The sequence below is a fragment of the Ctenopharyngodon idella genome, chromosome 21, assembly GCF_019924925.1.
Source record: "Ctenopharyngodon idella isolate HZGC_01 chromosome 21, HZGC01, whole genome shotgun sequence".
Taxonomy (NCBI): Eukaryota; Metazoa; Chordata; class Actinopteri; order Cypriniformes; family Xenocyprididae; genus Ctenopharyngodon; species Ctenopharyngodon idella.
Genome location: NC_067240.1, coordinates 6,347,031 through 6,371,937, shown reverse-complemented (window position 1 = coordinate 6,371,937; position 24,907 = coordinate 6,347,031). Strand labels below are relative to the sequence as shown.

General features: G+C 36.5%; 1 protein-coding gene across 6 annotated transcripts in view; it reads left to right on the top strand.

Moving 5' to 3' along the window:
- LOC127503533 (tyrosine-protein phosphatase non-receptor type 13-like) overlaps window positions 1-24,907 on the top strand; it is an 83,541-nt gene that overhangs the window by 29,416 nt on the left and 29,218 nt on the right. For all 6 annotated transcript variants that reach the window (XM_051877476.1, XM_051877477.1, XM_051877474.1 and 3 more), the window contains exons 6-16: window positions 319-412; window positions 5,912-6,475; window positions 18,123-18,215; window positions 19,332-19,422; window positions 20,836-21,034; window positions 21,789-21,863; window positions 21,948-22,122; window positions 22,716-22,866; window positions 23,496-23,634; window positions 24,157-24,309; window positions 24,655-24,837. In XM_051877476.1, the coding sequence (XP_051733436.1) occupies window positions 319-412; window positions 5,912-6,475; window positions 18,123-18,215; window positions 19,332-19,422; window positions 20,836-21,034; window positions 21,789-21,863; window positions 21,948-22,122; window positions 22,716-22,866; window positions 23,496-23,634; window positions 24,157-24,309; window positions 24,655-24,837 (1,917 nt within the window). The remainder of the gene's footprint in view (window positions 1-318; window positions 413-5,911; window positions 6,476-18,122; window positions 18,216-19,331; window positions 19,423-20,835; window positions 21,035-21,788; window positions 21,864-21,947; window positions 22,123-22,715; window positions 22,867-23,495; window positions 23,635-24,156; window positions 24,310-24,654; window positions 24,838-24,907) is intronic.

Genomic DNA, 24,907 nt, shown 5'->3' with positions numbered 1-24,907 from the left:
TCATATTTTTGTGGAAACCGTGATAGGATTCTTTGATGAATAGACAATTCAAAAGCATTTATTTGAAATGGATATCTTTTGTAACATTATAAATGTCTTTGCTGTCACTTTTAATCAGTTTCATGCATCTTTACTGAATAAAATAAAAACTATTACTGACCCCAAACGTTCCAATGGTATAGTGCGTGTCTTCATGATACAAGTTAGCTCACAAGAGGAAGAAAAACAGTTTTCCCAGTATATTTTCTTTTCTTTTAATCTCTTTTTTTTGATAAGAGTGAATGATTGCTTTTTGTCTTTCTCATTCTGTGTGTTTAGCTGGACGGTCTGTTGTCTGAAAGTGAAAGGGAGTCACTTCCAGAAAGAAGTAAAGAAATTCGTGAACGTCTGCGAGGAAAAGGCCTGCCCGCAGGTAATACACACACAAGTCTAGATGTAAAATAAGGCACCTAATTGCTTAATATATAGAACACTGAAGCTGGGGTTTCTCTTTTCGGTGGTATGGGAGTCCTTGAGTTTTCATCCACACATGATCAAACATGTATACCTTTGATTTCTGGTTTTCTATTTCACCCGCACACACATGCACACCCAAACACAGGCATGCTGATACATGCTCATACCCAAAACCTTCTAGTAATTGATGATATTTTGATTGTAATCACAGCTCACACTTTCTCCTATTTCTAATAATCTCAGACTGATTGTTCTATTACTGTGAAGTGCTGAGCTTCATGCTGACTCATCACATACACCATTTGTCCAGTTCTAGAGGAAGTGATTCAGAATGTAAACAAAGCAGGGCTTGGTACTGAGATGACACGGCTTTGGCCCTTCAGGGCTGGTGCTTATCAAAACAGAGGGATAAAAGATCCTTCTCACCACAAGAGACAAGCCAGAACATAACCAGCACCGGTGTCTGGAAATGTCAAACTGAAACTAAAGATTGGTGGAGAAATTTCCAGATAATCATAAGACTTCAAGTAGAAAGTTCTGGGGAATTTTGTGAAATGTGTTTACTTAATTACTTTGTGTTAATGTGTTTATTTGTTTTTTTTTAAATAAATAGTGGTTTTGACGAAATGTATTTTCTAAATGATCTTATGATAGTCTGATGAGATGTCACAATATGCAGATTGGTTATGAAGTATTTTAAATTGAATACTTACATACTGCTTACTGCATACTGCACAGTATTTCTAAAGAAACTAATGCTTTTATTCAGGAAGCATACATTAATTTGATTAAAAGTGACAGTAAAGACATTTATAATGTTACAAAAGATATCTATTTGAAATAAGTGCTGTTCTTTAGAACTTTTTATTCATCAAAGAATCCTGGATATAAATGAATCTTGTTTTCAGCAAAAATATTAAGCAGCAAAACTGTTTTCAACATTGATAATAATGTTACTTGAGTAGCAGATCAGCATATTAGAATGATTTCTGAAGGATCATGTGACACTGAAGACTGGAGTAATGATGCTGAATAAAATTGCATCACAGGAATAAATAACATTTTAACATATATTAAAATAAAAAAAGTTATTTTAGATAGTAATAATATTTCACAATATTACTGTTTTTACTGTATTTTGATTAAAGGGTTAGTTCACCCAAAAATGAAAATAATGTCATTTATTACTCACCCTCATGTCGTTCTACACCCGTGAGACCTTCGTTCATCTTCAGAACACAAATTAAGATATTTTTGATTAAATCCGATGGCTCAGTGAGGCCTGCATAGCCAGCAATGGTACTTCCTCTCTCAAGATCCATAAAGGTACTAAAAACATATTTAAATCAGTTCATGTGAGTACAGTGGTTCTACCTTAATATTATAAAGCAACGAGAATATTTTTTGTGCGCCACAAAAACAAAATAACCAAACATTTGGTAGTGTAGTCAAATGTCATCCAGGTATTTTATGCATAAAAAATATGTGCATTGTGTGCACAGGATGCACACTGCAGATATAATAATAAGAGTAGAATAATATTCTGAACATTGGATTTTTGTATGCATGGAATACCCAGATGACGTTTTATAAAATGTGTGGAAAATGTATTCCAGAATGCAATGCACACAATCTTCCATTTCATTTCAGAATGCCATGTAGTATACACTATATTCTGTGTAGTATGCAGTAGGCAGTATGTTATCATTATGAACACACAGTTTTGTTCTAGTTGTGTTTTAAGACTCCACTGACGTCCCTTGGCCTTCTCTTTCATTCTCTCAATCTGGTTTTCTTGTCTCTTTGTCTGACTTCTTATGCTTTATAGTTTAATGATGTGCCAAACAAAGAACCTTTCTCTCCCCTTCTTCTCTGTTCCTCTCCCAACTTTCCAACTCCCTCATTTCTTTCACTCTCCATCCATCTTCTGTCAGTCTCTCTCTCCCTCTCGTCCTCTCTCTGTGTGCATAGACAAGAGTTTGTACCGAAACTAGACAAGCACATCACCACAAACCAAAACCAGAGCGTTTCATTTTGGAAAATATGACCAGATCTTCCCAGTGGTTTCAGTGGTGCTTTAGCACAAACACGACCGGTTTGTTATGTAACTGAGGCATGGCATCGATCAGTAATAGATATTTCCCAGGGTTTTTTTTTTTTTACTGCGTGTTCTGTAGGAAGCTTTGTTTTTATGCTGTTGTATCTGGCCGCGCATCAGGGTCATGATGTGAGAAAATAAGCCTGCCTAGATGGTGACTCACTTCATGCTAGTTTATTTTTGGCTTTACAGATGTCATGAAACCTCAGCAGCACAGTAATAACTGTGGTCTCAGACTGTGTCATTTTTCTCATTTTGTAGATTGAATGTTTGTTGACGTTTTCGGACTTTTTGTGCTCTGTACACTAGCATTAGCCTCAGTAGAAAAGTACCAGAGGCAATGTTAATACTGCTTAGCTTGTCTTAAAAAAATACATAGCAGCATTGTTTCTGTTTCAGGGTGGTCAAAACAAGAGTATAAATGTTAAATGTCACTGTGATTGTCCTTATGTGACTTCTTAGAGCTTCAGGAACTATATGCCAATGTTTTATTAGCATTAGCATCTTCTTTTTATGCAAGTAAAAGCACTACTGGCTTGTTGCATTGCATTGCGCTATTACTGTCCACAGAAAGCTAACATTTTTAGGATACATTTCTATACATTTTCTAGTGTGTAAACTGTGTTTAATGGTAATTTTCAGGCAGATTTTTAGGTGATGTTGAGCATGTTTGTGCCTTTACCTGTTTAGCATTATTTCTTTAGCAAATTGTGTGCTACAACATGTCAGACAGTGTTTGCACATTTATCATTTTTAGTTAGCTTAACAGTTAGTGCTCAAACACATTATTATTATTCATATTATGAATGTTATCGATCTTATAATGAATAATTTATTCATGCAAAAGTTTTTTTTTTTTTTTTTTTTGACCTAGTAATTTTTTTCATCAATATGCTATAATTGGCATTCATCTTTCTCCACTTTTAAATGCAACACCCACATCTCAAAATCTAAACAATAACCAATGCATATAACCAAGTCCCCGCCCTACATTTTTTTTCTTTTTCAATAATCTGTTACACTTGTATGTATGTCACAATATGGGGAAAAAAAAAAAAAAAAAAAGATCTGCCGCTATTTCCAATTCATTGTGACTTTAAAGGGTTAGTTCACCCAAAAATGAAATTTCTATCATTAATTTCTCACCCTCATATCGTTCCACACCTCGTAAGACCTTTGTTCATCTTCGGAACACAAATTAAGATGTCTTTGATGAAATCCAAGATTTTTTTTATCCCCCATAGAAAGCAACGAAATTACCATCATTCGAGGTCCAGAGAAGTAGTAAAGACATCGTCAAAATAGTCGACGTGACTACAGTGGTTCAGCCTTAATGTTATGAAGTGACGAGAATACTTTTTGTGTGCAAAAAGCAAAACAAAAATAACAACTTTATTCAACAATCCTCTACCCTGTCAGTCTCATACACAGTTGATGCAGTGAACACAGTTCAGTGCTTTCGTGTTCATGTCCGAATGCCGGCTCAGTCGTTATAAAGTCATTATTTTTGTTTTGTTTTTGCGCACAAAAAGTATTCACTTCATAACATTAAGGTTGAACCACTGTAGTCACGTTGACTATTTTAACGATGTCTTTAGTACTTTTCTGGACCTTGAATGACGGTTATTATGTTGATTTCTATGGAGGATGAAAAAAAACCTCTTGGATTTCATCAAAATTATCTTAATTTGTGTTCCGAAGATGAACAAAGGTCTTATGGGTTTGGAACGACACGAGGGTGAGTACTTAATGACAGAAATTTCATTTTTGGGTGAACTAACCCTTTAAAGGGGGGGTATCACACACAGTTTCTACCAATCTCATGTTAATCTTGAGTACCTATAGAGTATTGCATCCTTCATATTTCCGAAAAGTCTTTAGTTTTATCATATTTATAAAAGATAGATACGCTGTACAGAGTCTTTCTGAAAAAGCAGAGCTCCTGGAGGCGTGCCTGCCGTGGGCAGAGCTAAAGAGTCACGAGCGCATGCAGCTTTTGCGTAGAGATCGTCTGCAAGCTGCAACATCATTATAAATAAAAAGGGAACAAAAACGTTCGTGTTGTTTACATCGAATGCACTTGTGCACCAATTGCCAACAAAACACAGACATCTGATGCAGCTTTACTCACCACCCGCGATCTGCAAATCCGGCGCTGAACTAGGACTTGTTTACAAAGCATTCATCACTGAAATTCCGAGAACAAACAAACATACGTGTGTAACTCTGTTGCTGCTCCAGAAAAACAAACTTTATCCACTGTTCCCTTAACGCTGGGTTCTTTGGGAAGCTGAAAATGTTATCTTTCCCTCACAACCAGAAACACACTTTTTTGGTGACATTCCCTGCGTCTTAATCCGCTCCCTAGGTAGTGAATCAGTATATCGTGAAAATTAATGTGGCCAACTCCCTGATCAGTGCCCTGACTACTGAACTAGGGAGCTAATTGAGCCCAGATACCCATTGTTGAAAAATTTCTCGGCTTCCGTATCCTGAATGAAGTGCGCTTATCAGGGCGAAGTGCCTATACATGGAATTCCACCCTTTATTACGTGATAAAGGGCCATACTCGAAAAAAATCGAGACATGTCCACAACCAGAATTTGTATATTTGGCACAGAAATACTCCATCATATGTCCAACTCGTGTTTTGAAACTTTAGCCATGTTTAGCATGAGAATGCAACTCTTTAACAGTGTAAATAAGTCAGAATTCATGAAATAGCATTAGACCCCCACTTTAAGGCATTTAGTTCGACATCTTGTTAGACTGCGATATAGCAAGACCCTTGTATCTAATTTTCAGACTCTTTTATGTTCTATTTTGCGACTGGTATCTTTCCAGCATCATGGGTTTTGAAGTGTCTGGGTCAATGTGTGTAATGACTTTAGCAAGCCTCTTTTTGTTACCGCTTGAAATCAGCTCAGATCCGTCTTCGCCCCTATGATATACTAAGCTTTTTATGAAACATGAGAAAAGGCCTCTTGTTGAGCCATTCAATGCACAAACACTTTCCTAAGAGGGAACCATCTGGAACATCCATGTCTTCCTGATTGACAGTGCTGGAATTGGCATGGCTAACGAGCGTGTCGCTGGAAGCTCAGGGTGAAATCAGAGAGGCTTTAGTGGAGCTCGTAACCACTAGAAGGCCACTATTGTTCCTTCTGTTCTTTAAGCCAATTTTGACCCATTCTAATCTCGCCTTGACAAACGTGATCCAATAAAAATGCTCCCCGAAGACAGCAAGGGTCCCACATTTAGTTTATGTCCTTCAGTAGGTTCTTATTTGTCTTTATACCTTTACAAGTTCATGTATGTTTAACCTTTTTGTGTATTTTTTTTTTTTTGCCCCATTAGGCCGTAGTGCCGCCCATCGTGTGCTGGAGCGTTATAGGGCCCGAACCCAGGAGCAGGCCAACCTGAACCGAGGACTTAGCCGCTCTATGGGCTCTCTTCCCATCCAGGACCTTGTCAGAGCAGAAGAGGGCCTTGCTCAGTATGCCCCTTCAGAGTACCCCGCTGGGTCCGAGTCCTCTGCTGAACTCTACCACCAACGCCAACAACAACAACTGCAACAACAGCGCGGCCGACCCACGGAGGTGAACCAGCGTTCACACCCCCATCAGAGAAACAAAAGCTGGGCCTCCTCAGCAGACTTGGCCTGCCTCGATCCAGATATGCTCCGCTTTGGGGCCCTTGAGGATGCCCGAAGGGGCAGTAGCGCTCTGAGCACCCGCTCAGCCGGAAGACACAAGTCAGCTTCCAAGGCCAGAGACTCTCGTTACTCGGACTTTGGGAGCTTGGATATCGGGAAGACCCATCACCATTCGAGTCAGTCAGTCGGCTCGCCGTTCAACAGCGCTTACGACCGGATCAGAGAGAAGCATAAGAAACTGCAAGCACTCAAACAGGCCATAGATGGTGAGTACTGATTCTAAAGTTACTTGTTCTCTTAGTGAGGCGAGGTAGTCTTATATAGCCAGATTTTCTTACTGTTGCTAAAATCTGCACATTGTAGATTATTAAGAACCTCCTATTTTCAGATTTGATTTCAGAATCAAAGTTTTAGAGATTTTGTCAAAAAATCCCCAGGATTAGTTCAGCCTCAAACTCATTGTATCAACAAGACTTTGTTTGTAGTGAGTCGTGCAAAGCTAGTTGTCAGAATGAAAATGACCATCTGATGCAAATTGCAGACAAAAATGGCTGAAATCACCAGTGAATGGACTGTGGGTGTGCTGACTGAGACTAGCGGTGATGTAGCTTAAAGTCTGGGATTGTAATCAAAATGTTGCAGTAAAACACTTAACCCTGTGTTGCTCAATGAGAAATTGTGCCTGTAACTTATCATGGTAACATCACAAAATGCTCGTGTGGCAAGTGTTTTATTCTACAGGCTTCTTGCCAAGTTCTGACAGTAGATGTGACAGCTTTAACCAGCCTGGTTAACAACAGTGGTTAAAACCACCATGCTACTGATTTTGAATCATAACTACAATGCAGTATCCATCAGAAGATACAACGGCAACTGTGAACTGTATATGTATGTTACAAAGGATCTTTTGGCTCTTCTGATGCTTTGAGTTCCTGCGCAGTTAAAGTCCCGCATCTCACGGCACACAGAGCTGTGGTGTCTGTGTGTGGTGGCAGAGAACGCAGGGTTATGAATGGGTTTGCGTGGCTTTTGCGCGTGCGGCATGTTGCCAGGTTCTTTATGACTCAGTCTGGCTGAGGGCTCAAGATTCCTGGAACTAATTAGAGAGATGGATAATTCTAGGCCTTCAAAGCTGCTTTATGCAAGCTTTTTACTCTCTCTCTTTCACTCGTTCACTCTCTCTGGATCTCTCTCACCATTTTCTGCTTGATTTTCATTCAAAACTTTCCACAGTGTTGGGGAAACTAATTTAAAGTAGTTAAACATCACTCAAGCTACCCTTTTGAAAAAGTTCACTGCAAGCTGCTAATAAAGAATAGCTAACTATGCAGCTTTAGGGAGGGCTTAAATGTATTTTATTTTATTTTATTTTATTTTATTTTATTTTGACATTATTTAAAAATGTTATCTAAATAAGTATTTTATTTAAAAATATTTTAATTATTATTGTTTTTGAACCAAAATATTTTATTTAAATGAAATGTTTTTTCTTTATTTAATTCAATATTCTATTTAGTAAAATTACTAATTTAGTAAAATTATTATGATTAATCATAATGTTATTTATAAAAAAAAAAAAAAAAAAAAAAAAAAAAAAGATAAATATGCATCTACTTGCACAGAGAGAGTGAATTGCTTTTTGAACCAGTTCATTTAAACGATCTGTCTGAACGAACCTATTCATTAAAATGAATCAAACTTCCCACAGTGCTTATATGAAAGAGGACGTTTTAGGCGAGGATATTTATTATCTCATTTTCCTTGGCTGTAAATCTGTGTGACAAAAAGTAATGTAAATTATTCTCCCATAATGTGTTTCTTCATTGTCTTATTGCCACCTTACAGTCTCCATAAGAGATGTTGAATTCTTCATATGTGCCACATTCATGTACACATCCTTCGCCTGGCCTCCATCTGGACATTTTCTCGATGGAGTGAAGCTTTGCTTCATAATAATAAACCTCAGGCTTTCCTATCCGACCTGGCCCTGAACTGAGCCCAGAAGCTGTTTGGCTGCTATTTTTACCACGGTAGAGCTCAGAACCAAAGACATTCTCTTCCCAGTCCGTGCGGTTTTACTCTGGCTCATGGATCCATGAAGCTGTTCTGTCTGAGGCTGCCGTCTTTTAACAATATTCTGCACTTTTTTGTAGCATTTTTTCCACTTATAATGTTTTTACACCAAAAACAATAAATTTAATATTTCATGAGCTCTTTCCATCCTCTTTTAGACTCTTGGAATTAAATGATCTTTCTACTACTGTACCTTTAAGACTTATGTAAATGACCTGGTTGGCTAAATTCTGTGTTCTGCATGGTGTCGTTCATCAAGTTGGCGGTCGTATGTTAAGGTACTCATGGTTGTGATGTAATAACAGTGACATTTTCTGAATAAATCTGTTTTTACAGCTTAGTTTCAGTGAATTTATATTTATGTCCTTGCTTTAAAAGAGCAGGAAAAATCCTGTTTTCAATTAGATGTTCTCTAAAGTGTAGTGTAAGAGGAATCTGTGCCATCATATTGCTTTTGTGAGGGAAAACAAGATTCTGTGTATGGAGCTGCCGTCTGTCCATCCGCCTGTATAAACATGAGCCAGGCTAATTTTCCTGACAATAATGGGCCGCATTACCCACGATCCTGAAGAGAAGGAATGTCCAGCCCCATTAGAGCATGATGGCAAAGAGCACATATTTTGGTTGTTTTGGGGCCTGTTTTTGCTGTGAATGAATGTAATGGTCTACAGATCATTTGTTCAGGCTCAAAGAATTTTCTCTTTCTTTCTTTCATTCTTTGGTTATTTGGTGTACATACGTGTGTGTGTATATATGTATGCTTTTTTATAATTTGTTTCTCTCAGTTATGAATCTGAACAATTATGGCAAACTTTTTATTTTATTTTTTTATTATTTTATTTTGGATTTTTTTGGCACATAACAAAAACCTTAATAGTGTAATTTAATTTTTTTTTTTTTTATATGAAGTAAAATATGACTATGATCTGTTTTTAGACACTTTTTGCTTTTTTTGCACATTTTTCACCTTGTAGATGTTAAATTAAAGTAATTTTTGTGATAGACCTTTGCCTTGGTCTTTCAGTGTGCGGACAATTTTTTTTTTTTTTTTTTGGGTAAAATATGACTGACATGATTTCATTAGATTTATTCATTTACTAGAATAACACAAGAGATGTTAACTTTGATACTGAATTTCACACATTTCAATGTAATTTAAATTTATTATTTTATTTTATTTTAAATTATTTATTTGAATTCTGCATTTTTTTTTTTTGATTTTATTAAATCCAGGTTTGCACTTCCACCTCGGCCTCTTTGGTGTTTGCGATACTTCATTACAGAAACTCTGCCCTAAACACATCCACTTTCAAGTCAAGGTACATCAGTCATTTTGGAGTAATTTGAGTCATGTGTTTTTGGCACGAGGAATTGTCCATTACTTGTCATCAGGTCATGTGTGCTGTTTTGTTGTGACATTTGTGAGTAGAATTGATCAGGTTCTTGAGCAGACTGGAGGGTTAGATTGTCACTATGTATCCTGATAATAAGAGGGAGGGATGAGAACGAAAAGAGATTATTACGTTAAAGCTCAGTCCATCTGTGTGGATTACATTTTATAGGAGATCTCTCACCCATGGGTCGAAGGTCGTTTGGATCTAAAAGCTTTTTAAAGACTTCCCCCACACTCAACTAGAGCTTCAGAAACTCTGAGCTGTGGAGACACTTCCCAGATCACACGCTTTATAAACTCCACCACTTCTTCATTCCACAGATCTTCCTGGTATGGAAAATGTATTCTGTTTTAAGACCTCTGTGTTGTGACCTGTCATGATCTTATCTACTTGCAGTTTCGCAGAGAGGATCAGATCAGATCTTATCTCTCTCACACTGCATATCTACAGGTCACTGAGGAGTTGAACTGTCTCCAAACATCAGATTGAGAGAGTTCTACTTGCCTGCGTGACTAGCAGTTTATCAATGTACATGTCATTGGTTGAAAGGTTTCAACATTCAACATTGGTTGAAAGGAAGACTTTCTTAATTGTACACACAGTCATTCAGGGCCCCCAAAAGTATCTATCTACACATTTGTTTATTTGTTTACATTTTATTTATTTATTTACACATTTATTTATGCATTTGTTTGGTTATTTATTTACACTTTTATTTATCCATTTATTTGCATGTTTGTTTGTTTGTTTATTTACACATTTGTTTGTATTTATACATTTATGCATTTATTTTTTACACATTATATTCACATTTGTTTACTTAATTACATTTTATTTATTTACATGACTGTTTGTTTGTTTTCATATTTATTTACACATTTAGTTACGCATTTGTTTGTGTATTTATTTACACGTTTGTATTTATACCTTTTATTTATTTATACATTTATTTTTTACGCATTTGTTTATTACATATTTGTTTATTTACACTTGTTTTTATTTATTTACGCATTTGTTTGTTTATTCACACATTTGTTTTACATATTTGCTTATTTGCATTTAAAATTTGTTTATAACATTCTAAGTGTGGCACATTCTATACTGTGTTTGTAGGATTTATTTTATGTGTGTTATTATGAAACAATATGTCTGGTGGGGAAAACAGATTTGTCAGAGACTCAAAGAGCATGTTTTTGCTACAAAACCTGGCCTTAGGCCATTTGCATGTCTTTGGGTTTGATCTTCAATTATCAAAAGAAAAATACCATAAATACTCAAGAGGATATGCAAGTCAGAACTTTGACTCGACAGAATGAAAGTCTTTTCCACTTTGCTAGTAAAACTCTGACCTTCCTCTTAAAATCAGCTCTTTACAGGACGGAAACAAAGCAACTCTAATGAACAAGCCTCTTCAGTGTTAAGCGCATTAATGAAAACAGCCTCACTCCCAAAACCCTTTTGTGTTTTCTGTCCTCATCAGGCTTTAATTACCCCATTAATCCCTTGTTCTTTTTTTCTTCCTTTGTTTTTATTTCTTTTTTAGTTGAAATCCATTTGCTTGTAAGACTTTCAGTGGCAATAATCACTAGTATATGAGTCCAAACTGCCCCGGGCCTCTAAAACATCAAGATCAGAGGAGACTGTTGAGAAAAAAAATTATTGGAAAGAGGCAAGGAACATGAGGAAGTGATGAAGAGCATGCAGTATTGGGAAAAGGGAGAGTAGGGAAGAAATCAACAGAATATGCCTAAATGTGGGTGTTTTCCTGCCTGAAAGAGATTTAGCAGAAGATACTGTGGTGGCGTTGATACAGTATGTATGACCTGTCCACCTTCATGTACCGATCCTCTGAGCTTTTAATGGCTAACTTACAAGATCTGAGGTCAGGACAGGCCGGCCGCTCTTGGCAGACCCAGCAAATTTGGACCCAACAGTTGAGATCCAACATCCATTGGGATGCCATCTGTTTTGGCTTTTATTTGCAGAAGCCTGCACACTCTAATAATGAAAAAGAAAGACACCAAATGTGTGAGAGGTTTTGAGAAAGGTCACATGTGACCGAAACGTTTGCCGTTTTTCAATAAAGCTGTGGATTTTATCTCGCATTTAGTGTCTTTATTTTTCATTAGAATGCGGGCTTCTTTGTGCATTTTTTGTGTACTTGGATCTTTTTAGTCTGCGCACCTCATGTTGGACTTTTCTGAAGGCAAAGTGAGTTTCAGCTTGTGCTTCGGTTGCTCAACAACAACAAAGCTGGAGAATCTCACGCAGCCAAAACATTACAGGGTTTATGTAAATTTTAGGGTTTGTGATGTCACCAGCCCAGGAAGAAGCTTGTTGTAGTCCCTACTAGTTTGTTGTAGTCCTTAAAAGCGATTTCTGTAAAAGAAAATATCTCCCTTTGCATTGAACTTTGAGCGTCGTAACTTTGCAGATGTTGTTTTTGCTCAAACAGCAACATTAAACACTAACTAAAGTTAAAAAAAAAAAAAAGTGAAATCAAAATCAACCACCCCTTTAAATCGCTTATAACATGAGAAATCAAATTTGCCTTGATCTTTTGACATATACGAGGTCCAGACGTGACACTGCAACATGCGATAAAAGGTATCTTTTCCATGTTAATCTGAGTTTTTGTCCTAACTAGCTGTGACGGCGACATACAATGATTCTATTTTAGAAACGGTTTCTATTTTTCTGCAACATCGTGGCTGGAACAACAACACAAAGTATGATAACGATAATTTCAGGTACTGTTTATGTGCTTTATTTAATGTTAAAAGCACCTAATATGAGTTTGAATATCATTTTGTGTGTCTTTTATAGCCGTACTGAAAGCAACAATTGACAATTTACCTCAGATTTTCAAAATAAATAAAAGGAAACAAGAACGTTTAAACAAACTTTGTACAGACTTCAGAAGGATCCCAGCCTTGGAAACTAGTGGATGGTTTATTTTAATGGCTTACCGGATTATGTTGGAGGATTATATGTTTGTTCGGAGCATTTTGTTTTGTAAACGAGGCACAGGGTAGTGGTGATTTCGAAAATAAACTTTTGTTGAAAGATGAAGCAGTCAGCTGTACTAAATCTGACAGCAGCTGCATCACAAACCGTAAGTAAATGATTTCATAATGCTTTGTCTGTAAATGACTGTTTTAAATGGATAATGTTTTCAAAACACTGACTCGAGTGGAATAGCATGTGGGCGTTGATACCGTTTCCTATGCAGTGATGTTAGCCAATCATAACAGTGGCCTTTTACCAACAAGCTTTAAAGAAGCCTTCCCTTAAAAACGGATCAGAAGGGTCAGAAAGAGGGTTGAAAATAAGTGTTTTTCTGCATATATATTTGTTTTGTTGTGCAAAACTTTATTAACATTATAAGTGAACCTAGAGGAACTTATTAAAATAATAATAATAAAAAAATCCATGGCATGACCCCTTTAAAGTCTTTGGTCATATTTAATAAATGTGATCTTTTCTGTACTTTTTTGTCCACTGAATATTATATGCATTTTCAATATTTTTTGTCTGAAATGTCAACACCAAATTACTTAATAAACTTATTAGGCCATTAATAAAACTTGAGCAGAGCAAATTTCCATGTAAATAGTTTTTAACACCATTCTTGTGTATTCTTGTCATATTCGAATAAATGGATTCACAAACAATTTACATAGAATTTTTTCATAAATGAGGCATTTAAGATAAATAAGGCCTATTAATGACACAGGAACATGTGAAACTACACGGAGCTCTATGTCAAGGCATCAATAAAATGATCACACCTTTGTTTGGCAGATGTCGTGTATTACTGTCGTTCAGCTTGTGGTGGGCAGTGATCCCGAGGCATTTTCTCTTGAATTATCTCACATCTGCAAAGTGGCATGAAACGTGGCAGAAAATTGATTCGTATGACATTACGTAATGCACGCAGCCTGTAGTAGAACATGCTGTCTTTCTCCCTAATGCACTCGTTCTTTCCTCTGCCCATTTCACGATTTTCACTCTACAAAAAGAGTTGTAACATAAATTATGAGTCGAGAGAAAGCGCACACACGGGGGAGTTAATGTGACAGCTCTGAACTTGCCTTCAGAGTCTTTTAGTAGACGTGCTCTCACTCCTACAGTGCTGTGGCCAGTTTGATGATACGGTGCGTGTTTGTGTGCGAGTGACTCACTTCACAGCCCGCCAAACTCCCACAGGGCTCTGATAACTACACTGTGTGGGCATTTCCCATTGTATTCAAACTAGAATGTGTATGCGTGTCTGTTTTTGTTTTTTTGTTTAGTGAGTGTGTCTTGGTTTGTGTTTATATGTGTGTTGCAGTGGTTTTTAATGCCCTTTTAGGGTTGCCAGGTCCTCCTCCCTTTCTACAGACATGTGTTGTGGGGTGAATCTCACAAAATAACATGCCCAGGTTATGTTTTTTAGGTTGTGTTTTAGGACCAATTTATAGGATTGTTGTTGTTGCTACAGCATGACATTTAAGCTCTTTTAATGCAACCCCCCATTAAATATGAAGTATGCATCATATTAATTTGTTGTTAAAGGGTTAGTTCACCCAAAAATGAAAATTCTGTCATTAATTACTCACCCTCATGTCGTTGCACACCCGTAAGACCTTCGTTCATCTTCAGAACACAAATTAAGATATTTTTGATAAAATCCGATGGCTCAGTGAGGCCTCCATTGACAGCAAGATAATTTTAACACTTTCAATGCCCAGAAAGCTACTGAAGACATATTTAAAACAGTTACAGTGGTACAGACTACAGTGGTTCAACCTTAATGTTATAAAGTGACGAGAATACTTTTTGTGCGCCAAAAAAACAAAATGGCGACTTTATTCAACAATATCTAGTGATGGCCGATATCAAACTGCCAAAGTCACGTGAACTGTTGAAATTTCGAAACACTTATGACGTAACAAAGCCACATTTACTGATATCACATGACTTTGGCGCGCTGAACCATTGATTCGAAACAAAAGATTCATAAAGCTTCGAAGCTTCATGAAACAGTGTTTTGAAATCGCCCATCACTAGATTTTGTTGAATAAAGTTGCTATTTTTTTTTTTTTTTTTTTTTTTTTTTTGGGCGCACAAAAGGTATTCTCGTCGCTTCATAACATTAAGGTTGAACCACTGTAGTCACATGAACTGTTTTAAATATGTTTTTAGTAGCTTTCTGAGCATTTTTAAAGTGTTAATTATCTTGCTTGCAATGGAGGCTTCACTGAGTCATCGGACTTTATCAAAAATATCTTAATTTGTTTTACAAAGATGAACGAAGGTCTTATGGGTGTGGAACGACATGAGGGTGAGTAATTAATGACAGAATTTTCATTTTGGGGTAAACTAACCCTTTAAAAAAATCATTGTACAAAAATTATTGTATTACAATATAGTGAAATTTGTCCACTATTGAGAAAAATGGGAATTAATAAAATGCATTTTTCCAACCAGCCAATAAATAAATAAATACACTTTATTTATATTTGTTTTTATATTTTATTTATTTATTATAAGTGTTTTATATATATATATATATATATATATATATATATATATATATATATATATATATATATATACTTATTGTGGTATTTTATTTTATTTATTTAGTGTACTTATTTATTTTTTTATTTTTTACTTTATTTTATTTTTTATAGTTTATTTTATTTTTGTAATGAATGATGAATGAACTTTTTTCTTCTTCTTTTTTTTTTTTTTTTTGATTTGTTTTTAATTTTGTGGATCATCACCTTTTGTAAAGACAACACAATGTTACTTCGGAGCTCACAAACACCCAGTGATGGTCCGGCTCAAGAATGCTGTTTATTTGTCTATATTTCCTCCATGAGCAGGTGGTTTCATTTAAGTCAGTGGACTGGTTGGTTCACTGAATTTATCCAACTGTTTACACATCCTTTAGTGTTTCGGTAAAAAGACGATCAGTAGCATTTTTGTCTCTTTACGTGCAGTTGTTCGATTGCTTTACATAATTGTCATTGTTTAAAAGTTTCACTCAAGGTTGAACTAATTGTTTACTGAGGAGAGCAGTCAGTCGAGCATAAGATGAAAGCTTCATTGTTCTGATGAGTTTTGAACTCTGCCTTTCCGAAACTCCTGGCTTGAGATACACTCAGGAATTCTGTTAATGCTAAATATGCAGCATTGAGTAACTGAAGTGCATGGACTTGATTTTCTGGTCCTGACAGACTTGTCAAATAGTGCACAGAGGTAGCATGCCACACATGGGGGATGCTGTCAAGTTTCAGGCATAGTTTAGATAGTGACGTAATGTACACACACATGCACAGAGTAAAGCTGAGTCAATGATTCAGAGTTTCCTACCTGAGCTTGGTTTGGAAATGCAAACAGGGGAATAATTTGACTGAAAACACGCAGACAGGGACTATAGTATTTCTTAAGGTGAAAATGTTAGAACAACCTAATACAAATAATTTAATTTAAAAAATAATTAAATGATTTAATAAAAATGTACAATAGCCAGAAATGAGATCATTTGCTTTCCAATGATACAATCTTTAAAAAATATTAAAGGCTGATCAGTATCAAACAGATTCCTCAGTTCTGACACTTCTTAGTCCAGAGCCATGTTAACATTTATTGGGTCAGCCTGGAGTGGTTTTATCAGGTTTGAGGCCTTGGGTCTTTAATTGTTAAGGTTCTGACAGGTGAAATGACTGCCATATGGTGTTCATACAGTTTCTCAGTGCTTTTGAGGAGCTTCAGTGGAGTAGTAATAGTTCCACTGTACTTTACTGGATTAGTGATCAGATATTGTGCTGTATTCGTGCTGTATAGTGTAAACCTTTTCCAGCATTTTTAATCTCAACTCTAATCCGTACTGCAATCCAGGTCATATTGATAAAAGTTGGGTGTGATTTGCTGATGCCATTTAATTTTTACTCAAAGGCCTTCAACTTCAATGCTGGTCACATACCTTCATTTGAGATCATAAAACATGATATGTGTAAGAACATGATTTACAGTACATGCATGTTACCAAAACGCATACCAAAAGCCTACACCACTGGTTCCCAACCTTTTTTACACCAAGGCCCCCCTCCTCTCCGAATCAATACTGCATGCCCCCCCCCCCCCCAATTCACAAGAACATTTGTATTGTAGTGTTATTACTTTTCAACCCCATGTTATTATTTCTTTAAAGAAGAAACTGAAGGTTCAAGAGTTGTTTTTTTGCAAACATACTTTGCAGACATTCTTTACAACTTAAAAGTACTTACTCTGCTCAGTAATACAGTAACTTAAACAAATAAGCACAAGTCAACCTGCCATACCAAACAAGACCACAGGGAGATACCAAAGGACTGAATCTAAATACTATGCGGATCCATTCAAAACGACTAACACCATTGATCATCTCAAACTTCTCCAAAACACGCTTGTTCGGCGAGCATCCGTTATAAAACACTCACAGTACATTAATTACTTTAACTACGCGAATATATTGAACTAACTTGAACGGTGTTAAAGCGATCAGTGAGTCGAGAGCGCACGTGCGCTTTGTTTGCGCATAATAACGGACTCGCGCATGCCTTATGAACGACTGTAATCGTCTTTACCTTCATTACATTTGTCATCCATCAAAACCTTTTTAGCGACACTGGTTTTCTTTTTCCAACTGAGAGAGTTTGCGTTTTGAGCCACCGCTCAGTCTGTATTTCACAGCAGCACGATGAGAAATGGCCTGGGCTGATCCAAAACAATCACAGAATACGTACGAGAGAGGTGGTGCCTTGTTTTAAATGTATTTTTTAATTAATTTAATGAAGCTTTTTTAATGTAACGTATTAATAATTAAACTAATGAATTATATTAATATATTTAAATTAATTTTAAGTTATCTCGCGGCCCCCCTGGAGGATCACTGAGGACCCCTAGTGGGCCGCGGTTGAAAACCACTGGCCTACACGATTAATTTCTGTATGAATATTTGGAAGCTCTTTAGAGACTCCCTCATCACATTTCTAAACTCCCATCAGTGCTCACAATGATGGAAATAATCTGTATAATAATCCCAAGCCAAAAGTTGTTTCCAGCAACATCTGTGATTACTATGATAATAACAGACCATGTCTGAGAATATTAGGGTCAGTTTTCTGATTCGGTGTGTCATGGGGACATAGAAGTGGTTTCTAGTAGTGGGTTTTTTGGACATGATTTAAAAGACCGTAAGTGTGACAGGAATGTTCTTTTTAATAATAAAACACAAGATGAGAGCAGGGCTGTCCCTGATTTTTTAAAGAAATTGCTAGTATCGACAGGTTAACTATTTGATTGATGTGTTGACTATTTGAATGTGCTGTGCTCCATTCTTACATAATGGAGTTTACAAGAATTTGAATTTGAATGGGATTTTTTGTGTGTGTGTGTGAATTTCCATTTTCAGATCCCCTGCATACTCACAGAAGATACCACAGTGACTACAGTTCCTCCAGCGAAAGCCCCTCGGTGGCATCATCAGACCCCGACTACAGACAAGGTTGTACTAATGACCTCATCAATCGTTTTTTTTTTTCTTCGTTTTTTTGTATAAATTACACTCTAAAAAATAATGTGTTGTCTCAACAAAAAAATTAATGCAACAGTTTGCATCAATTTTGTTGAGTTAATACAATTTTGAGTGAATTTATATTTAACCAACAAGCTACATTGAGTTAGAGGAACAAATTAAGTTGATTGCTCAAAAAAATTAAGTCGCTCCAACTACCAGAGTTGATGCCCTGGAACCAATTAATCTTATCTATTTCAGTTAAAATCAACAGCTATCAAAGCACATGCTGCTAACATAACTTTTTTAAGATGTAAGATATTACTTGTCATTGGCATTAGTGCAGTCATCGCTTATAGACTCAATTGTGTTTACCTTCATGTATCTACTCTTCAGCACAATGGTAACCACTTCAACATTACAGAGACTCTTTTAAATGTCAAACATAACAGCATTAAACACTAACATGTCTTTCCCTTCACTAAAAACAAATAAATGAACACTTAATTCCAACATTATTCTCCTTATCCAGTCCTATGCAAAGCATGCTGGGAACTAGAAATCCGCTGCCTAATTTCCGAAGTTATCGAACCAATTTCATTAAGTTACTACAACCTAATTTTTCAAAAAAGCCAATTAACGCAGAAATTTGAGTTTAAATTACAGACGATATTAAGTTAATGTAATGATCAACATTATTATGTCAATAGAATTGCACAAAATAATGTTTGCAACTTAAAAGGTTTAATTAAAACAATAAATTATCATTTTTAACTTGCAACCATGCATTTAGTAGTGGTAACAGGTACCCTGAGTTACCTTTTAGGGTTTATTTCTGGCTCATATTTTACTTGAATCGATATAAAAAAAAATAGATTGTTTATTTATAAGAAAAGGATTATTATTTATATTTATGAGTGAGTCATCACATATTGTAATTCTGTGACCATTTCAACAGTTTAGATGAATGTAATTTGAATCAACTCATTGATGGCCCTACATTTCATTTAGGGGACATAAAAAATGTTTTGATTTCCTTATTACTGTACCGTGCAAGGCACATACTTCACATGCATTCGTTTCACAACTTTTTTTGTACACAAACAGCTAAGAAGCCAGAAGATTTGAGGCGGTTCAGCTCTCAGGTCGGCCTGTCAGAGCATGACGCCGTTTCACTTAGCAGTGCACAGAGACACAGGTATTTCTCTTTTTTTTTTTCTCTGATGTTTCCTGGTTTGTGTTGATCAATCATGCCTGTCCTGTCTGTACTGACCCCTTCTTGAGTTCTTTTGTGGTTGTGGACCCAGGCCCAAGTTAATGATAATCTAAACCCTTCCTGAGTTCATTTCCTCTCATCCTGTTCAAGTTTAGTTCTGATTACAAGAACTGCAGCACTGTGTGTGTGTGGCTTCAGTTAGCTATACTTTGGGACAAAATTGTCCCCCAGAAACCCCCCTATGGAGACATCCCCAGATATGTGATGTAAATATTTTCTCTCACTTTTAGGAATAAGGTTTGGGTTAATGTTTAGTTTTGTTATTAAAAACCCATTTTCACAAAAAACACATTTTGATACCAGGTGGAAACAGGCTTTCTCTTTCGCTCGCTCGATTTCCAGAATATTCTAAATAATTTGCCCTACAGTTTTGAAATGGTCATGAATATTGTAAGAAATGTCATAAACTGACTTTTGAGCACATTTAAGTTGTTCTCACAATTTCGTCGGCTCATAAATCAGTTTATTTTACAATAAATCTAGTAATGTCAACAAGTTTCTGTAAAAGTATGCTCATTAATATAACTTCTAATGCCTGTTTGTGTGTATTATTCAGATTATGGATAAAGTGTGCTGCTTATAAATATATGGAAAAATGTTTTAAAAAATAGTGATTTTCTGGCAGTGAAGGGGTGAGAATTTAAATATGTCATCACCACTATCATAATCGTAAGCCAGGCCAGTCTATGTTAGATACTTTGCACTTTGATATCCCACCGTTTTTCCTTGTTCTCTGCCTATTAACAGCTTTTCCAGTGCTCTTCCAGCAGCTTTTGTTGCATTTTATCCTTATTATCCATGGCAAACCCCCAAAAGTCAGTGTAAATACCGTAAATACTTCCATCTAAAGTGTTTCTCATTGAGCCAGTGATTCTACTCCTCCCCCTGCTGGTTAACCAGATGAACTACCCTGTTCTTTCTTGAAGTAGATGTTGGCAATGGGTGATGGTTGCCAGGTGCTGCTGTTGTGTAGAGCAGGTTTTGGGGAGAGTTCAGTAATTGATTCCCTGAGGATGCCCAGGGCGCAGAGCCGCACCATAGGTCGCCTATGGCAGCCAGCTGGCTCTGCCATTGGATGGCATGCAAGTGTGCTGACATAACGCATAACACTTCACACTCATTTAACTAACAGTGTTAGTTGTCTTATCCATCCTTTTATCTTAAAGTCTAAGGGATAACTTAATATTGAAATGTGCTGATATTTTAATTACAGAAATAAACACACACATACTCACATACTTATATAAAATATATGTATAAGTATATATAAGCAGAATAAAACTGCACTGAATTACAATACTTATAAACACCATACCGGTTTTGCCTTGTGTCCAGACTTTTTGAGGCGGGTCAGGATGAGTTATTGGGCACAGAACTTCTGATCCAGCGTCAGGAAGAATTGCACAGGCTCCAGGCCCGGCTGTCCAGAGCCTCCGCCTACCCCGGCGAAGACCCGCGCACCTCCATACTGGACCTGGCGGAGCCTCTTCATAGCAGTCCTTTGGAAACAGGCCTCCATCCACGCAAATCTAAAGTAATACAGTGCTGCAGAATTCAGATTAAATTCACATTGTACAAGTTAGTGTTAATGCCGAAAGATAGTTGCACTGAATTCAGATTGAATTCACTTCATTCATTTTACATTGTGAATGATCCAAAAATGTCATAATCCAGTTCATCTGGATTCAGATTGACTTTACTTTTGCTTTGTGACGTTCACACCGTAACTTTTATAAATATAAATCACATTCAACTGAGTTCTTATTTTTTGATTTATCTGGTTTTAGTACAAATGCTGTAAAGGAGTCAACTGAACTCTGATTGAATTCAGTTTATTCAAGTTACAGAATTAATGACGAAGGATAAAGTAATGTAATTTGATTATGACTGAATATGCTTAAAGCGAATTCAATTCAGAATTTACTTTATGCATATGGCTTTGTGAATAAGTTAACATAATCCAGTTAATCTGAATTCACATTGAATTCACTTTAGCTCTGCATCATTCACACTGAGTTCATATTTACCTTATGCAAGTTTTGTGCAAAGCTGAAGAAATAGATAAACAAAATTCAGATTGAATTCAGATTATGCAAGTTATAGTGTGAATGATGCAAACAAAATAATTCAGTTTGACTTCAGATTATATGGTATAATTGCAAATGGTGTAGAACTTTTTCATATGTAAAAGCAGAATCAGATTTTGCTACTAAAACTATGTTCAACTTAAGGTCTCTGTGGGATGTTTGAAAAAAAAAAACAAACAAACCCAAATGTCTGTGTTGTAGAATTTGTTTGGCCCCGAGTTTGTGAGGATGAGCAGTGAGCCAACTGTGGTTTTAAGCGTGCCTTCGTCCATATTGGTAAGACAGTGAAACTGCTTTGATTTATGCTGCTACATGTTAGTGTATATATGTATGCATTATAATTTTTGCACGTTTTGACAGAACAAGCGTGGGAAGGTGGAGGAGAGTCAGAGAAAGGTGGGGGTGGTCTTACTAAATGGGCAGAAGTTGGAGCTGTGTTGTGATGTGAAGGCGGTCTGTAAGGACGTTTTAGACATGGTTGTAGCTCACATTGGACTGGTGGAGCACCATCTCTTCAGCCTCGCCTACCTTAAAGGTGCATAAAACATCTTTCTTTTAAATTGTTATTAAATGCATCAAATTCCTTTCCTTACCTTTCTGCCTTTCTGCATTATTTTCTTGTATACCTGTCTGTCTAAAACAAAAAAGGCTGACACTTTGTGCAGTTGGAATTTCTTTGGTTTTGTTTTGATGAGAAATGCAGTTTCCTTCACAGTTTTGTGTATTCTTCAGTATTTGTTGAGTCTAAATGAAAGCACCATGCTGCATTTATGTATATCTCATCAATCCTGCGTCGTTTAATTTTTAATGATATTGAGGTAGATTTTCCCTGAAATGTCAACAGGACAGCTTATGTTACTGGTACATGTTCGGGTGAACAGAGTTATTTGATTATGAAGTGTGTAAATACGACAGAATAAATAATTCTGTTGTTCTCATCCTGACACGCTGCCCCTGCATGACTCCTCTAGTTACGGCTCTAATGGACACGGGTGGTTTGTGTCCACAGATGGTTCATTAAGTCCTCTGACTCATGCCTCCCAAGCCAAAAGCTTTGCTTGTCATGCTGCATTGAACTCTTTTAGCATGAAGTGTTTGTTTTTCTTATTTTCTTTTTCCTTTTTTTAGATGACGAGTTCTACTTCGTCGAACCTGATGCCAAACTTTCAAAGGTGGCACCTGATGGTTGGAAGGATGACCCTAGGAAAAAGAAAATTGATGTCAATTTTAATCTGTTTCTGCGTATCAAGTTCTTTCAGGATGATGTCAATCTGATACAGTAAGAGCTCAGAGGTTGTCTGACAACAACTGCAGTTGGGGTCCAAAATATTGTAACTTGCTAGCCGATCAGTTGCTATTTTATGAATTGCGAAATAACGCATGCAATATCAGAAATGTATCTAGAAAGCCAAATGTTTTTTCCTCCAATTTTCATTTTATTTTTGCATCTCCAGAACTTCATGTGGTGACACATTTCTCTTGTTAGGCCACTACAAAGAAAGATAAAGTGATTTACAGTGGGTCTCAAAAGCATTTTTTTCTCACTGCAACATATTTAAGTAGTTGTTATATAGTTTCCAATAGTAAAACAATACATATTTGTCTAAACATATTGTGTAAAATACATATTTTCTCTCTTTGTCCACCTTTGCTCACACTTTATTTTAGACCTTGCTCATACATGCCCAAACATGTGCTGGTGTTCAATGTTAGGTTTGACTTGCTGTTTTGTACTCGAGTGTATTTCACGCACAAGTGCAGTGAGAGATATATATATATAAAAACGCTTAGTTAAATTCATTTCTTTAAAAAAATTCTTACTGACCTCAATCTTTTGAATGGTTTTGCAGCAATAAATGTATTATCCAGTAAAGCCAAATTAATTAATGTGTGTTTTTTTTTACATAGACACATGATGACGAAACACCAGTACTATTTGCAGCTGCGGAAGGATATCCTAGAGGAGCGGGTACGCTGTGACTTTGAAAATTCCATGATCTTGGCGTCTCTGGCACTGCAGGCAGAGTTTGGGGACTATCAGACTGAGGTACAAACAACATGGAAAAAATAGAGAAATATTATGTTCAAATGGGGTTTGAAAATTGCAATTTAATTTTTGAGAACAGCAGTGTTTTTTGATAGATTGTTGTGGCCAACTGAAAATCTTACCATATTTATTTATTTAACCTCTCCCTTCCGCCAGTACCACTCAAGTGTTTTGTAGCTAAAAATAGGATTTTTGTTAAAAAAAAAAAAAAAAAATCTTATTAAGAATTCCTTTTTTTTTAAGCAGAGATTGTTTTGACCATCTGAAAATCATATTAACTCTCACAAATAATGGTTCATTATTGCCATCAATGGTTCCATGAAGAACATTTGGAACCTTCCATGAAAGATTATTTATAGTGGAAAAAGGTTCTTCAGGAAAAAAATGGTTATTTTAAGAAATGTTCAAAGGTTCTTTGGGGAACTCAGAATTGTTCTTCTATTGCATCGCCATGAACCCCCCTTTTGAAACCTTTATATTTAAGAGTGTTCAGTACATGTTTTCTCCTTCATGTTCCATCAGCTCCATGGAAAGACGTATTTCCGGACAGAACACTACCTCCCCGCTTCGGTTCTGGATAAGATTGATCAGACCACCCTTAAAGAAGAGCTACCCAAACTCCACAGCTCGTACTACAATGCTTCGGAGCAGGAGGCCGAGCTTGAGTTCCTCAAGGTCAGGAATTAAATGATGAAACCCATCAGTCCTGCAGCGTGATTCTAGGCAGAGCTTCCTGATTGGCCAAATTTCTGTAATTGACTGGAATAAACATAGATTGCTGCAATCTGTTTTCCCTCAAATTCTCTTGACTACAGCAAGATCAAAAGTTGTTCTTGGAACTTGGTTATACTCATTCACAGACATTAACTGTTTATTCTTTTTTCACGAGATAAGGACAGTAAAGTCAATAATTGTGAATAAACTGACTTATTTTGATTGTGCTCTATTTCTTTTCCTAATAGCTGTTGTTGTAGTCTGCTTGTGATTAGATCTGTCTCATCATTTCTCTGTAATGTAAAGGTGTGCCAGAGACTGCCGGAATATGGAGTTCACTTCCATCGTGTGCTTCCTGAGAAGAGATCCCTGACTGGCATCATGCTGGGCATTTACTCAAAGGGTGTCCTTATCTTCGAGGTCCTGAATGGAAATCGGACCCCTGTGCTAAGGTTCCCCTGGAGGGATACCAAGAAGATCTCTTTCACGGTAAGATTTTGCATGTTTACGTTTGGTGATAATTGCACAGCTGTGTTGGAGTTCCTAGAAAAAAAAAAAG